Source organism: Theropithecus gelada, chromosome 1 (assembly GCF_003255815.1).
Source record: "Theropithecus gelada isolate Dixy chromosome 1, Tgel_1.0, whole genome shotgun sequence".
Taxonomy (NCBI): Eukaryota; Metazoa; Chordata; class Mammalia; order Primates; family Cercopithecidae; genus Theropithecus; species Theropithecus gelada.
The window spans coordinates 169,382,624-169,400,240 of NC_037668.1; the positions used below are offsets into that span (position 1 = coordinate 169,382,624).

Here is a 17,617-nt window from a genome sequence, read left to right on the forward strand (position 1 = left end):
TGCCCTAATTACTGCACCACCATTTTTATTTATTTATTTTTTAAATTATACTTTAAGTTCTAGGGTACATGTGCACAACGTGCAGGTTTGTTACATATGTATACATGTGCCATATTAAAAGTCTTAATATCAAGTAGAGAAAATCTCTACTCTTTATTCTTCTCCTCAAACATCCAGTATAGTTTGATCTTTTACTCATTACAGAATCAGATTATCAAGTTCCACAAAATAGTCTATGTGGTTTTGATTGGAAGCTTATGGAATCTATAGATTATTTTATAAGATAATAAATAACATTTATTTTCCAAAGCAGTTACATCATCTTAAATTTTATTGGCCATTAGTAAGAAATTCTTATTAATTTGAGGAGGGGTTGTTATAGCATTTTTTCATATGATTAAAAACATATCCTTTATATAAATATAAAGTGAGAACATGTCAGAAATTTTATATACCTCATTAATTAATGAAGGTAATAGTAATGCATTAAAACGGGTCCAGGAGCTTTTGTTAAGCTAAGTAATTCTAGGCAATGATAGAATAAGATTGCTGAGTTACCCCTCCACCTGTGCTTCCACAAATACAGTTGCCATCCCACACCAACTCCTAGTTCTACAGGCCCATAAAGAGTAACCTTCGAAATTATCTTTTTTGATTAGGCAGAAATTCTTTGGATGCCTATTAGACAAAACTCCATACATTAATGTCTTTTCCTTCACATTTGTACAATATCACAGAAAATAGAAAACCACGTCCAGCACTGCATTGAAAGAGCATCTAGTAATTGCCTTCATCTACTTTCAAGTTCTGGATAATTTTTCTGATAGAACTGACAGTGAATTTTTCTTGAGTATAACATTTTCAAATTTTAACTATATCGTAATCAACTTCTCAGATAGTTTAGGGAAATTGTATTGAGATGGTTTCATCAAAGAGTCTTATTTAAAATTGGCAGAATATGATCACCAGAGTTTTAGATTACTGCTATCTTCTTTGACATATGCATATATTTAAAAATAACATTTAGATTTCATATTATTTAATAAAATTATAGAAAATAAATTTATTATGTACTCATTCTTTTTTTATAAAATATAGATGTTTTAATCATTATTTATGAGACCAAATAAAACTTAAAGATCCTTTAGCAGGGGATTTGTGATTAAATGGTGAATATTATTATGGAGAAATGACATAAAGTCATTAAAAATGATGACATAGGCCTCATCTACTTTGACTAAAAATAATTACATTATGGAACAGCAGGTGTAGGAAAGCTCCCTTTATACCGTAAACAACAAATAATTGAAATGTCACTAGAAAGCTCATTAATGAATTAAATTATGTTTGCTCAAACTCACTTCACTTAGTGAGTAAGCTTTAACAGTATTTCAGGAGAGTGATGCTATAATTGAGTTATTTATCAGGCGTTAGGATCAAGGCTCTTGTGGTATTAGGGGGAATCTTTCAAGGTGGAAAACTGATTTAGAATGGTAAAAGTTCTTGACAAAGTGAGGGCTTTGAAGGAAGTCTTAATGAGTAAGCTACTGTTTGATAAGTGATCTGTTTGTCCAGGTGAGCAGATTATTTATTATCTCCAATAAATTGATCTGTAGGCATTTTCTGAAGTAAATAATGAAGTTCTTTATTGTATTATATGCTTATTTTTCCCAAGTAAATGATTATTGTAGGAACCAAACATGTCAAATTGAAATAGATGAACCAGTTTTTGTTTTTCCAATTATACCTTTACTTTAGGAACGTTTTGTATTATCAACACACTATAAAAGTTATGAGTTGTCATTGCCCTGTTGTATGTTTCACATATATGCTATGATTTTTAAATTTCTATAGCAATCCTGTTACATGGAAGTAATATCTGCATTTTACAGAGAATAATAGTTATCAGACCTGGTAATCAAATGCATATCCAAAGCTCGTGCTCATCTTCTTTAGCTCTTACACTATACTACAGAATAAACTAATTAACATACAAATGTTGTGGAAAACATATTTTCCCCAGGAAACCCATTTATATTTCGTTTTTATTAAGTGAAATTATATTTGTGACTGTTTTCCCTTCTTCCTTCAAATTTTGTCACTTTGACTTTACATGTATTCCACCTACTACAATTTGCCTATTAAACGTTGTAGGTGTTACTTTAACTTAAGCGAGCGCACTACATACTAAGAGAAATCCTAAAGACATATATGTGTTCCAGTGAGCTGTGCCCATTACTGAATTGTGACTTCTCCGAGTTAAGTGCAAAATGGAAGAGACAATTTGGAGGGTTGATTTAAAATTGTGTGTTTTTGGTGGGAAGTGTTAAGTTAAAAAAAAAAAAAAGAAAGTGCTTCCTTCACTGCATATTAGTGTGTTCATGTAATTTCCAGTTTCATACAGATAACTCTCATTGGTTGAACATAGCCAGACTCTTTGAGACCTATTGGTTCCCTCTCCACAAATATATGTATTTCTGCTCATATTGGACTTTGCTATATTATTTAACTGTGCCATTCCTGGTAATCCTAGACTGTCAGATCATCTTTATGTTTTCCTTCAAGATTTTACAGTGACTAGTGAAATATTCCCTTTTGAGTTAGAGATTACATGGTATTTTCTATACTCTTATGTATCGAGAAAAGGAGAAGAGGGTTTATGTGGTGTAGTTATGAAGAGTTGATTGGCAAGCTATTAGGTTTATTGTGGGGTTGTGGGTGCCTGTAGTCATATTATAAGCTTTTAAGTAGTTTTGTGATTAACAGCTTTATATATCTATAATGTATGTAATCATACATATGCGTGTGCTTGTTTACATATGTATATGTACTTATGTATGTATGTATATTACCTTTGGGGCCTTTTGTGTGTTCATAAATAATGGGGAGGAGTGGAGGTGGGGTAAGAAGATAAACTTCGAAATAATTTAGGAGCATCTGCTCTTTTTTTTTTTTTTTTTCTTTTTTTCCTTTTCTGAGGTGGTAAGGATGTGTAATCCTTACCAAACATAATTTATTACAAGCCTAAATTCTGTATATTTTTCCTGCTCTTTATTATACACTTAATAGAATAAAAATGAATAAACCTTTCATTCTTTGCTTTTTTTTCTTCTTTCTTTTCTTTTCTCTTTTTAATGGCTTGGCTCAGGCCTGCCCACCTCATACAGATGGGCAGGGGGCATGAAGAGATGGAATGTCTTTGCAATTTAAGAATGACAAAATATACCTTTATAATTATTCTGAATTTCTTTATCTTTTGCTTTCCATGCTTAGATTTAAATCAAATTGGGGTTGCTTGGATTTAATTATTTTAAATAAAATGGGGAAGTACAGAGAGTTGACCCAGCAAATGAACATTGAACATAAGGATGTGAGTTTTCTAACTGAAAAGAGAATACTTTTTTGCATTTAAAGAGTGCTTTAATAGAAAAGTACTCTTGGCTGATTTCGTAATGTGTTTTACCATGGAAACCACAAGACTATTTCCAGTTACCTGCAAGTTGTGATTATTAAGGGCTGATAAGGAGAGTCAATGCAGTTATTGAGGGGCTATCGATAATATTTCTAATAAAAGAAATTGATAGTTGTTATTTATCCCATTTTATTTCCTCATTACCATTACACCACATGACATTGCATATGTATATGTAACATATATAAACACATGCATATATGTGCATATACATGTGTGTCTCTGTGTGTGTGTGTAGCTGAGTTCCCTTTCCAAAACTGATATTATTTTGAATTGTACTTTAAAAATGCAGACAATGCTACTAAATATCATCAAAATTAATCTTTCCTTCCTTATAAGATGTTACTGACTATATGTGTTGAGTATGTTAGGCTTGAGTAATTATGAAAATAATTGGACGGCAAAAAGAAGTTGGGAAATATCTTAGGGAAAATTGAACAACATTTAAATTGCATTTCTCTGTGTACATAGAGCAGAGTTTGGAAACCAGGTAGAAACTCATTGAAAGCACTTGAGCATGAACTATCTCTTTTTTTTTTTTTTTTTTTTTTTTGAGATGGAGTCTCATTCTGTTACCTGGGCTGGAGTGCAGTGGTGCAATCTAAACTCACTGCAACCTCCGCCTCCAGGGTTCAAGCAATTCTCCTGCCTCAGATTCCTGAGGCTGGGACTACAGGCACCCACCACTATGCCCGGCTAGTTTTTTGTATTTTAGTAGAGACAAGGTTTCACCGTGTTGCCCAGGCTGGCCTCAAACTCCTGAGCTCAGACAATGTGCTCGCCTCGGCCTCCCAAAGTGCTGGCATTACAAGAGTAAGCCACCACGCCTGGCCCAAAACTACCTTTTAAAAATGAAAAATGGATAGGAGGCTTACTTATTTATTTTTTACAAGCCTTCATTTTTATTTTAATTTTTATAGATTTAGGGGGAACAAGTGCAGTTTTCTTACATGGGTATATTGTGTAGTGGTGAAATCTGGGCTTTTTGTGTACCCGTCATCTGAATAGTGAACATTGTACCCATTAGATAATTTTTCAGCCCTTACCTCCATCCCATCTTCCCACCTTTCAAAGTCTTCGATTTCTGGTTTTTCATTCTGTATGTCCATGTGTACCTATTGTTTAGCTCCCAGTTATAAGTGAGGATATGCAATATTTGACATTCTGTTTCTAGGTTATTTTGCTTAGAATAATGGCCTACAGTTCCATTCATGTTGCTGAAAAAGATATTACTTCATTCCTTTTTTTTATACCCAAGTAGTATTCCATTGTGTTTGTATGTGTGTTTGTGTGTGTATCTATATCTACCCCACATTTTCTTTATCCAATCATCCATTAAGTGGACACTTAGACTGCTTTGCTATTGGTAGTAGTGCTGCAATAAACATACAAGTATTTGTATCTTTTTGATATAATGAATGACTTCTTTCCCTTTGGGTACACACCCAGGAATTGGATTGCTGGATTGGATGGTAGTTTGATTTTCAGTTCTTCACAAAATCTCCATACTGCTTACCACAGAGATTGTACTAACTTACATTCCTGCCAGTGGTGTTGTGCCCCCTTTTCTCTGCAAACTTTCCAATGTCTGTTGTTTTTTGACTTTTTATAGTACCCATTCATACTGGTGTAAGGTGGGATCTCATTGTGACTTTAATTTGCACTTCTCTGATGATTAGCATTGTTGAGCATGGTGGCATATGTTTGTGGCTGCATACGTTTGTATGCCTTCTTTTTAAAAATGTCTGTTCATATCCTTTCCACACTTTTTAAAGAGTTTATATTTTTTTCTCGCTGGGTTGTTTGAGCTCCTTGTAGATTCTGGATATTAGCCCTTTGTTGGATGCATAGTTTGCAAATATTTTTTGGCATTCTGCATATTATCTGTTTACTCTGTTTGTTTCCTTTGATGTACAGAAGAATTTTCATTTAATTAATTTCTATTTGTCTATTTTTGTTTAGCTGTGTTTGACAGACTTTCATTTGTTGGTTATCAGAAATTAAGTATGAATATTTGGAAATGGATGGGAATCTGGTTTAGAGTCAATAATCACAGGGCAGACCTTAACAAACATGTCCCACTATTTATGGGTATAGCCCAGTATTTACGGGTGGATCTGTTGTTTACAATGTTCTTTTATAATATTTTACAAATGCTCTAGAATTCTACTACTAATAAAGTCTCAACTTGATAAGAAGGCAAGAAGCAAAAATAGAATAGAAAGACCAATTTTCCAACTCTGTCCTAATCCTAGCTGTATGAATTTGGGCCAGTCACTAAAATTATGTGAATCAACCTTTTTTTTTTTTTTTTTTTTCATGGAGTCTCACTCTATCACCCAGGCTAGAGTGCAGTTGTACAATCTCGGCTCACTGCAATCTCCACCTCCCAGGTTCAAGTGATTCTTCTGCCTCAGCCTCCCAAGTAGCCGGGATTACAGGCACGCACCACCACGCCCAGCTAATTTTTGTGTTTTTAGTAGAGATGGGGTTTCACCATTTTAGCCAGGCTGGTCTAGAACTCCTGACCTCAGGTGATCCACCCGCCTCGGCCTCCCAAAGTTCTGTTATTACAGGCGTGAGCTACCACATCCGGCCCAAAGTTTCTTTTTCTATAAAGTTGATATCTACGCTACTCAAGTAAAAATCAAATAAATTAATAACTGTATACTTTATAAACATTTATTGAAATCATAGACAGCTAAAGATACAAATAAATAAACAAATATAAATTCATAAGCTATTTACAAAATCTGTGGGGAAATGACATTAATCATAAGGAAGATTAAGTTGGAATAAGAAAGAGTTCCCAAGGATTCACCTCACCATAAACCCAAGTTTTGCAACATCAGATGTTATAAGGAAGAAAAGTAAGATGAGGCCGGGCGCGGTGGCTCACACCTGTAATCCCAGCACTTTGGGAGGCCGAGGTGGGTGGATCACAAGGTCAGGAGATCGAGACCATCCTGGCTAACATGGTAAAACCCGTCTCTACTAAAAAAAAAAAAAAAAAAAAAAAAAAATTACACGCCTCCTGTAGTCCCAGCTACTCAGGAGGCTAAGGCAGGAAGATGGCGTGAACCCAGGAGGTGGAGCTAGAAGTGAGCAGAGATTGCACCACTGCACTCCAGCCTGGGCGACAGAGTGAGACTCTTTCAAAAAAAAAAAAAAAAAAAGTAAGACGATTTTATCTCTCCCACCATACTATTGGTTCAGAGTCCTCATGGTTTGTAACAAAGAAAAAATTGGCTACCACACTATACCTTCATTCAGGAATTTATCTCTAAATCTTTAATGTCCAATAGGTCCTAACTAATATGTGGGATGCAAATGATATAAGCATGGACAAAACTCAATATGGCCCTTGCCCTCATGGAGTTTACATTCTAATGAATTAACATGGTGTGACTGAGAACTGGTACTGTCACCATTATAGAAAATGACTGTATTCGGATTGCCACAATGAAGCACCACAAACTTAGTGCTTGAAAACAACAGAAGTCGATTGACTGACAGTAATGGAGACCAGAAATTTGAACATAGGGTGTAGGCAGGGTCATGCTCTTTACTAAGGCTCTAGGAGAGGATCTTTCCTTGCCTTTTCTAGGTTCTAGTAGTCCCAGGTGTTCCTTGAGTTTTGAAAGTATAACTCAATCTCTGCCTTTGTCTTCATATGAACATCTTCCTTCTGTATATGTGTCTGTGTGAAAGTTTTTCTTTTCTTATAAAGACACCTGTCATATTCGATTTAGTGTTCATCCTATTATAGTATACTCTTATATTAATTTAACTAACTATGTCTGCAATGACCTCATTCCCAAATAAGTTCGAATTCTGAAGTCGTGAGAGCTAGGACTTTTTTTTTTTTTTAGGGGGACATAATTCATCCCATCACAATGACCTTAGAGAAAATAGGATTAAACTTAGAATAATGTGGTACATTTGGAAAGGTATAATTTTTATTTTTGTTAGTAGTAAGAACAGAGTGAGGGAACCTTGGCAGTATACTTTCTCTTTACTGATCAAAGTCAGATCACCAAACCTGGAATTAACAGGATGCCACAATCTAGAAGCACAGAAATAACTCCAGGTGAAAAGTTCTTAGACATGATAGTTGTACTGGGAGCTATGTGTATTAACTCACCATTCAGATGTACATTTTCCAAAGGACAACGAACATCAAATAAATAGAGAACAGGACTTCTGTGCATCCATTGAATCTGCCTGCTGAGACCAGAAGGTCGAGGCAGAAAATCCTTTGTTTGAGATGAGTACAGTAATAAAAATCTCATATATGACTCCATGACCAATATTGCAGAATCAGAAAGAGGAGGGAAATAGCAAGTACCAAGTAGATACAGAGGAAGAACCTTCCTCTGATAATGATCTATATCTACTATAAGATTAAAAGACTATCCACAAAAGTTTGACATCCTAAATAGGTGTCAAGGCATTAGCACTAGAAAAAAGCAAACTAGTGTTTCGGAAAGAATGGTGCATTGACAGCTTGGATCAGAATTATTTTTCTAGTTATTAAAATGATGAGACCTACTTTAAATTTACTAAAGAAGAATTTTAAGAGTGAATCAGGGAAATTGCACTGTAACAAGACTCCTGGGGAATTTTACATTGAATTCAAGTACCAGAACAAAACAATGAAAGGAAAATGAAAAAAAAGTATCAAATTAAAATCAACATTAAGGTAGTTGATATCATTAGGAAAAAATGATGACAGTTGCAAAAAAGATCTCTGCAGTATCTAAATTGTTTCAGACTATAGAAAAATCTGGAGTTTTTCAATTCATATTAGAAGATACTAGAATAATCTAAAACAGACATCACACCATTATGACTTTAGAAGAAAAACTGCTGAAAAAGTATAGGAAAATGAATCCAGCAGCAAATTACCTGAATAGTTTACCATCACAAAAACAACTTATTCCAGGATAGACAAAAACAATTGCATCATAGAAAAGCTGTTGAAATAATTCATCAAATCAGTACATGAAAAGAAAAGCAACAATATACTATTAACTTGATAGATTCAATACAGGTTTTTTATAACAATCAATACCCATCCATTACTGATATAATTTTTAGTAAAGTGTAAATATTTAAGCAATCCCAAGTTCAACAAAATACAATTGTTCCTCAGTAATCATGGGGATTGGTTCCAAGACTTCTGTGAATACAAAAATCCACAGTGCTTAAGTACCTCATATAAAATAGCATAAGATTTGCATAATAATCTATGCACATCCTCCGGTAAAATTTAAATTATCTCTAGCTTACTTATAATACCTGTATATAGTTGCTATACTGTATTGCATAAGGAATAATGACACGAAAAACAAGTCTGTATCATTAGGAAAATTGGGGGGGGGGGGGAAATAGCACTTAGTAGTACCTAAGTAGTACTAAATACTGAATAAAATATAAAAGTTATGTAAATAGTTGTTATACTCTATTGCCTAGCGAATAATGACAAGAAAAACAAGTCTGTACATGTTCAGTACAGATGTTGTTCTTGGTTTTTCCCAAATATTTCCTATCCTCAACTGGTTGAATACATGGATGTGGAACTTAATGGATACAAAGGGTCAAGGGTAATTAATTACTGCCAAAACACTAGAGGTATCCTCTTATAAGAAAGGAACACCACAATTATTTGACTTTCTTTTTCCCCAAAAGTGCTAGTCAATATAGTAAGGCATAAACAATGAACTATAAATACAGTAGTTCCTCAAATAATGCCATTTCATTCAACATTGTTTTGTTATAACATTGTTGAGAGAAAAATCTATTCCTGGTTGGGGTGGTGACTGTCTATGTGGAGTTTGCACATTCTGTCCATGTCTGCGTGGGTTTTCTTCAGTTACTGCAGTTTCCTCCCATGTGCCAAACATATGCAAGTTAGGTGAATTAGTGTGTCTAAATGATCCTAGCATGAGTGTTGATGTTTGAGTGTGTCTTGCAATGTGATGATGTCCTGTCCAGATGGCGTCCTGTCTGGCTCCTTGAGCTGCTAGGATGGGCTCTGGCCACCTACCACCCTGAACTGGAACAAGTGGGTAAATAACCTTGCTTGTTTTCATTAATCTTTCTTGAATGTATGTATAGTTCATATTTATTTCAACCTTTAATATAAAAAGTATTTGGGTCTTTATTTAGAAGTTTGGTGACATTTTTGTGTCCAGTAGAAACTTAACTGTTGTTTACATCAGTTAGTCGATGGTAAAATTGGATTTGTTATCTATCATTTCTCTTAAAGTCACAAAGAAGCTATGGATGACATTAAGTGAGGTCTTAAAGAACATATCCATGACTGTCTGTCTAGCAAACCCAAGTAATAAATGTGAAAAAAATCACATGTAAAAGAGATCAACAAGGTAGCCATTTCCAATATCAAAACCAAAAAGTTAAAAGATTGGAACAAAACAGTTTTAAAAAGTAACTAAAATTATCAAATAGCCAGGAATAAGTGTCACAAAGAATATGTAAGATCTACCCAAATAAAATGTTGTTGATCAACATAAAAATAACTATTAAATAGGGAGAACATATTTCAATAGAAGATACCACCTAGCAATGATTGGAATTCCAGTATCTTTTAAAATGAAATACAATTGTTATTATTGTATTTGAATAAATGTTACAAAATTACCTTAAATTTTAGCTTTTGTATAAGCCTTTGACAAAAATGACATCTAAAAAACTGATGAGAGCAGATTTGCCCTAATTCAAAACTCTATGGTTCTGGGGAAGGTCCAGAAAGAGTACACTAACTTAGTGCAAGAAGAGTACACTAAAGAGTACACTAACAGAGTCTACTAGATGTAAGTAAATTCAGATAAAGTTAGATGGAGGTAGGGAGGTCAGAAGAAAAGAAGGAAGAGAGGGAGGCAAGATTAAAGGAAGGAAAGGAGGGAGGAAGGAATGGAGGGAGGAGATGAAACAGTGTTTAAACTTGAAAAAGGAAGCAGTGAGATTATATTTAAAACCAGTTAAAATCCTGAAAAACACTGGGAAGGGTAAACACTAAACTCTGAACTAAATATCTGGGTGCTAAAAAACTGTTCGGTGCTGAGGAAGGTCTCAAAAGTATATGCTGTCACTAACATGCCTTGCTGCTGGAAAGAGCAATTTAATACATTAAATCAATTTTTTTTTAAAAAAGCTCTACTTTATACCATAACCAGTAAGCCTAAAGGACATTTTTTTGTGTGCCCAAAATAAGTCATGTATCAAAAAACATTTTGCTTGCCTTTTGGCTTTAAAAAAAGTTGTATAATTTCGTGTTTTAATATAATCCATGTTTCTCAATGATTATATTCACTCAGATCGCCAGACTCATTAAGAGTTTTACTTCACATAATTTGATAATTAGATTGGGATTAGGAAATTATTTAATGAGAGACTTCACACCATGCAAAATTGCCTTTGCTCTCAGGAAAGAGAAAGCCAGTGGCTTGCAAGCTGTTGTCCAGCCTTTGGCACATTTATAGGTATTGGAGAGCTCTCCACACTGATGGCCATTGCAAAGTTGGATAATTCTCATTCATAATTTGTGTATTCATCTATTATTCTATTTAATAGAGAATCGCATTATGTGTCATTCCATTTTAATAATGTTGGTCACTGAAATATTTAAAGACAACTGTGACTCCTAACTCTTCATAATTATGAATTCTTTCTAGTTTCTTCAACCTTTCCACATGTGATATGTTTTCCAGATTCCTCATTATTTTAGTTAAGGTTGTAGATGACCTCATTTTAGTTAAAAAATGCTCCTCTCTGCCTGTAATCCCAGCACTTTGGGAGACTGAGGCAGGCGGATCATGAGGTCAGGAGATCAAGACCATCCCGACTAACACGGTGAAACCCCGTCTCTACTAAAAATACAAAAATAAAAATAAAAAATTAGCCGGGCATGGTGGCGGGTGCCTGTAGTCCCAGCTACTCGGGAGGCTGAGGCAGGAGAATGGCGTGAACTCGGGAGGCAGAGCTTGCAGTGAGCCGAGATTGCGTCACTGTACTCCAACCTGGGCAACAGAGCAAGACTCCATCTCAAAAAAACAAACAAAAAAAACCAACAAAAATGGCTCCTCTATTACATACCCAGTACTGAACTCCAATAGTATCTGAAAAATGGAATCATTCTTATAAATTTGGTAATTCTAGGAAGCAAATCTGCATGGCCTTTGCTGAATTATTTGTGTAATAGCTGTATGTCCTCTCAAATTTGCTTATGTAGCCATAACAAATTTCAACTAATTTAGCTTTATCTCACTATTTACAGTTACTGTATTTAAAATGAACTGACTTTTCATTTGATAAACAAGGGAAACAGATCCAATAATGCATTTTCAAGACACCGATGAAGTTTTGTTTCTGTATATGTGTGCATGGGCTTTTGTAGCATGTATATGTATGTAGATTTGTAGATGGAAATGTTCTGCTAAAAGATATCATTGCCATTTTAGTGGCTTCTTTAGAAGTTCTTCTTCAACTTCTAATCTGGAGAAGTTATCGACTAAAGAGAATCTTGCTTACTTTAAAACAATTTTATTTAATGTATAAGGTGAAGAAGAAAAAACAAAGTAAGTGAGAATATGATAACAAGGAAATAAAAATAGAAATGTATTCTTTAGAGAGAAGATATAAAAGAACATTCAAGTATTTTAGAAGACACAACACATACAACTTGATTGGTAATTAATTTTAAAAATGCCCTGTTGAGGGGAACATCACACAACTGGAGCCTGGGGAAGGGATAGCATTACGAGAAATACCTAATGTAGATGACGGGTCGATGGATGCAGCAAACCGTACACATGGCACGTGTGTACCTGTGTAACAAACCTGCACGTCCTGCACATGTATCCTAGAACTTAAAGTATAATAATTTTTTTAAATGCCCTGTTGCTTTTGTAACACAAGAAACTACTTTTAAACTATTCATGGTTTTCCTTGAATAAGCAGAGTAATAGAGAGTTTATAGTATAATATAATAGTGAAATATTTCTCAAATGCATGAGCAGCTTTGTAATGTCAGTTGTTTTCTTTTCTGCTAGTTTTCTCTAAGGTATCTACTCTTGCAAAAAACAAAACCAAAAATCTCACCCCCCAAAAATGACCCCCAAACCTTATCTGGCTTACATGAATTACAATTTCAAAATGTTACCATATTAGGAAAAATGAAATTAAATATTTGTTTTTTGTGTAAACATTAAAATCCATTCTTAGCTGTTTTTGAAATTCTAACTCATAATAAATATATTTGAGACTGATTAAGGAAATTGAGTATTATTTATAAGTTACCTTGCACTGAACAAGATTTCTCTTTTCACTTAGTATTTTGAAAGTATTAATTATGCCTTACCAAAGGAAGACTGCTAGAATTTAGAGTATTTATTGTATTTATTAAAGTAATGTTATTATTTTAGACTGTTGATATTTTTGCATAGTGGATCAAGTATATAATACGCACTCTATTAATTTAGTTGTTTGCTTTATAATCTCTGTGGTAACTTTAACAATTCTATTTGCCACTACTACTTCTTGGTTGATCCATAAGTAAGAAGGTAAAGTGTTATAGAGTATGATGTTCTAAATAAACTCTAGATGTAGTAAGGAACTGATTATTAGGCCCTGTCTTTTAAAATTCTGAATAAGTACATCTGGCATGGTGGTGCCCAGACTGAATTTTTCAAGCATCAGCTAATTCTTACACAGGGAAAAAAATGGGGAAAGCACTTATTCAAAACCCTTTCAAAGACACATATTAAAGACTTTTGCATTACTGCTGTTTTGAATAATCCATACCACTCATTACATTTATTAATACAAATAATTGGATTGACTGTGTATGATATTTAAAATGATTGTATCTTTAAAAGTAGAAAGTAACTGCTCCTCTCTAAATCAGTACTTGACTCAGTTCTCATTTTCCATGGCAGGGAATTTACTAAAATATATAATGCATTAAATCAAATAATTTATTTTAAAAATATATTATTCTTTAAGTTAATTAGAGAACTACAGATCAATTTATATTTGTTGCTCTTCATGAAAATAAATATATGATTGCTTACATACATTTACATGCTTTTATTTTCTGTTTGCAGAGTCCAAGTTGAATTCTATATGAATGAAAATACATTTAAAGAAAGACTAAAATTATTTTTCATAAAAAACCAGAGATCAAGTAAGTTATTCATTTCATTCCCCCTCTCTGTTCGTACATATATTTACTTCAAAATATTTCAACTGTGTAATCTTTTGCAAAATACTTTTTAGATACAGGAATAAAATTGGTTATTTTTTTCTAGCAGGTGGTAACGTTTTAGAAAAATATAGACACTACATATAGTGATATTAAGGCCTCTTGAACATCTTCAATTCTCCAAATTCCATGTCAATAAGTTGACTTCTGAGTAGACTATCTGGATTAGTAGAAACATTGAGGAAAATAATTTAAATGAGGGTCCCTCCATTTTAACTCTAAATATTGTAGTTTCAAAAAGCTCTGGCAGACCACAATGGGAAACAATTGTCTGATTTAGGGAAGGGAACGTTTAATATTTCCTAATCATTCCAAATAATAAGAAACATCTAGATTGCACTGAAATACACAGATTCCTATCTTTCTTAGCCTGGAGATTTTGAGCCAGGAAGTGTAGGGTAGATCTCAGAGTTTAACATCCCAATGATTCTTATCATCATACAAATGTAAGAAAGTAACAAAGTAGAACTTCAAGAATACAAAATTGGCATAGTCACTGTCCTCCTGAGCCTATTCAATGTTAGGAGTGCCTCTGATACTTGTTGCTTCCCAAAATGCCATATATGTTTAAAAAGTCATATGTAATAAGTCAATATGCAATTTTTTTCATGGTCATTGCTTAAAATATCACAAGGAATGGAAAGGCCTGCATTAGTCGGTGTAGACGTTAAGCTCTGTGAATTTGACCGCGAAATCCTGTCAAAATTAAGTTGTGCCTCTGTAGGTAGGATTCAAAGAGAGAAGCTTGACTTGTGGGAAGCTATCCAAATACTGATGATGGAGAATATTTCAATATTTAAGTCATACTGCTCAGATAGTCTTAATGACAGACTGGCCTCAAGGTTGAGACTGTTAGTAACTAACGCTTTTCTAACATGATTGTTCAGAATATCCAAGGAAGCCCCATAAATAGATATTACCTAAAGGGGTCACATCATCTGAATAGTTTCCCTTATTTCAGCACTAAGAGTCCTGTCTTTCCAGGCCAAAAAAGGTGGATGCATTGTTTGAATCCTTCACCCATAGTCAACTGCAACTAAGCAGTTATGAGGAGGCCCATTTCTATAAAACCAGCACAATTTCATTAATAATTTGAAAGATTTTATAAGGAAGTGAATCCATAAAATGTATTCAACATTTTAATTGGAAAACCTAGGAAAAATTTCACAATTGATAAGCATTGACCTTTTAACTGGTAAGAAATGTTACCGCAAGTACACTCACAACGGCAGAGCAGGACAAAAGAAGTGACATTTCATTTCTAGATTTTATTAAGTAATAATTATAAGGAAGTCTTCATCAAAATTTTACTCATAATGCATGAATCAGATATCACAGGTAATTACAGGAAAGATAATGCTCATATTAATCAGACTTTATGCATGTATTTTGCTTAATCTTAAATACTCTTCTTCATCATCATTGAATATTACAGGCTGCATAATTGTGACTTACACAGTTTAGAAGATACATCCATGGCAGTTTTAATTCCCACAAAAGTTTAAGATTTCATGGGTATTTTAAATAGTTAAAAATAGAATTTAATTTATTGAACTTTAAATGTATGTGTGTGTGAGAGAGATGGAGAGATTGTGTGTGTATTTCTCAGTGTATGCTATTAAGATTTCTCTATACTTATTTAATATATATTATTATATAATGAATAAATAATATATAATTATATAATTGGTATGTATTATAATTATATAGTTAATATTAAATATACAACATAGAACTATACAAATATAATTAATTTCTTTATAATCACATCTACAAGATCTGTGAAGGTATAAGTTTTATAACTTGGCTTGTGAATTTGTAAGCAGCTAGATTTTCTAGCCAGTTAAACTTTATCCCAAAATTTATGGATATATAAAATACTTAAACTTATAAACATACTTTAATCAACCTTGATTGCACATACATTTTGTGGCTTCTGAATGTTCAAATCTAGATTTAGTCTTGGTATAAAATATGCACTCTCATTTGCAGTTCAAGTATTCTGTCAAACTCACTTTTTGTCTCAATATTCAGGTAATTAAAATTCAGCCACCAAGAACTTCAGAGAGTTTAGATAATTATAGTAGTGTAGCTTCTAAATACAATTTAAGTGTTGTATTTAAAGTTGATATTTTTGACAATTCTTTTTAGTCTTTTGTGAACTAAGTTCAAATGAAAATAAAACTTTTATTGTTTGTTTAAAGGTCTAAGGATTCGCCTGTTCAATTTTTCTCTCAAATTACTAAGCTGCTTATTATACATAATCCGAGTACTACTAGAAAACCCTTCACAAGGAAATGAATGGTAAGGTACCTTTTCCTGACCTTCAGCAATATTATTTTGATTCTTTTGAGTTGTATCACATTTTAAATTTAAAGCATGTTGTGTAGAGCTTCATTTTAAAGGATATTTTAGGTGTTTGTCATAAATAAAATTGATCTGATTTACAGGCACTTCATAATTCTTGTAGGTTCTTTGTAGGTATCTTTTATTATTTTTCTGTTTGATGCTAATATTGGACTGTTAGGCATAAAATTTTATTGCTAGCCAAAGTACATGAAGTAGTTTTTGTTTTAAAATGAGTGAGTCTCTTTAAAGACCCGAATGCCTTTCTGTTCTTGATTTTCAGATACTCCCAAAAGGTTTACTCTACTGCATGCCAGTTTTATATTTTCATAATAATAAGTAGTTATTAACCTTCAATGGAAACACTCCATTTTACATTGGGAAGGAAAATTATCTCAAGACTCAGTTTTAACCTGTGCAGTTCTTTATCTTATTTGAGTTAAATGACACTGATGTATTAACTTGACTTATTTTGTGCTCATAATCGTGTTGCTCTTATTAAATAATATTTCTAGTCATTTGTGGATTTTTGTTTTTAGGTTCTGCCTTTTGCTGGAAACAGTAGGGAAAGGTATTGGTGTGTAATTGTATGCATAATATTTATCTCATCATCATCCTGGACCCTTGTCCAGCCTACTAAATATACAATGATTTTCAAAGCTGAAAACTTAAATTTGATGACTAACATCTGTACAATTATTTCTTCATGCACAAGTCTGCCTTAAGAAAATTAAAAAAAGGAAAGATAAAAGTAAAATGAAAGTGAGCTCAGAATCTGCATCTAAATGAATTGGTTACCCCTCAGCTTGTTTAGGTAGTAAAATGATTCTGTATTTGTTGAAAGGTTTGTATGTATTTAAAGGTGTCTAGGCCGGGCGCGGTGGCTCAAGCCTGTAATCCCAGCACTTTGGGAGGCCGAGACGGGCGGATCACGAGGTCAGGAGATCGAGACCATCCTGGCGAACACGGTGAAACCCCGTCTCTACTAAAAAATACAAAAAACTAGCCGGGCGAGGCGGCGGGCGCCTGTAGTCCCAGCTACTCGGGAGGCTGAGGCAGGAGAATGGCGTAAACCCGGGAGGCGGAGCTTGCAGTGAGCTGAGATCTGGCCACTGCACTCCAGCCCGGGCGACAGAGCCAGACTCCGTCTCAAANGCTGAGGTAGGAGAATAGCCTGAACCCAGGAGGTGGAGGTTGCAGTGAGCCGAGATTGCACCATAGAACTCCAGCCTGGGCAATAAAAGCGAAACTCTTTAAAAAAAAAAAAAAAAAAAAAAAAAAAAAAAGTGTCTATATTTATTTAATGTTAAAGATTAATAAGTGAGCTTTTATTTAATAAGCTGTGATAATTCTTTATAAAACTAATGAAATATAATTATGAGTATTTCACTGTATCTTTATTACTTAGCTTGTACCAGTCACATTGCTATTAGCAAATATATAGGGATGCACAGAAACATTCAGTATCCTTAGGAAACTTTTAATCTGTGAAAAAATTGTTTATTTTGGAGTTC

The 17,617-nt window shown here is 33.7% G+C and overlaps 1 protein-coding gene across 3 annotated transcripts in view; it reads left to right on the plus strand.

Annotated features, from left to right (window-relative positions):
• Positions 1-17,617, plus strand: part of KCNT2 (potassium sodium-activated channel subfamily T member 2) — a 405,986-nt gene that overhangs the window by 102,934 nt on the left and 285,435 nt on the right. For all 3 annotated transcript variants that reach the window (XM_025392809.1, XM_025392815.1, XM_025392824.1), the window contains exons 2-3: positions 13,600-13,679; positions 15,962-16,061. In XM_025392809.1, the coding sequence (XP_025248594.1) occupies positions 13,600-13,679; positions 15,962-16,061 (180 nt within the window). The remainder of the gene's footprint in view (positions 1-13,599; positions 13,680-15,961; positions 16,062-17,617) is intronic.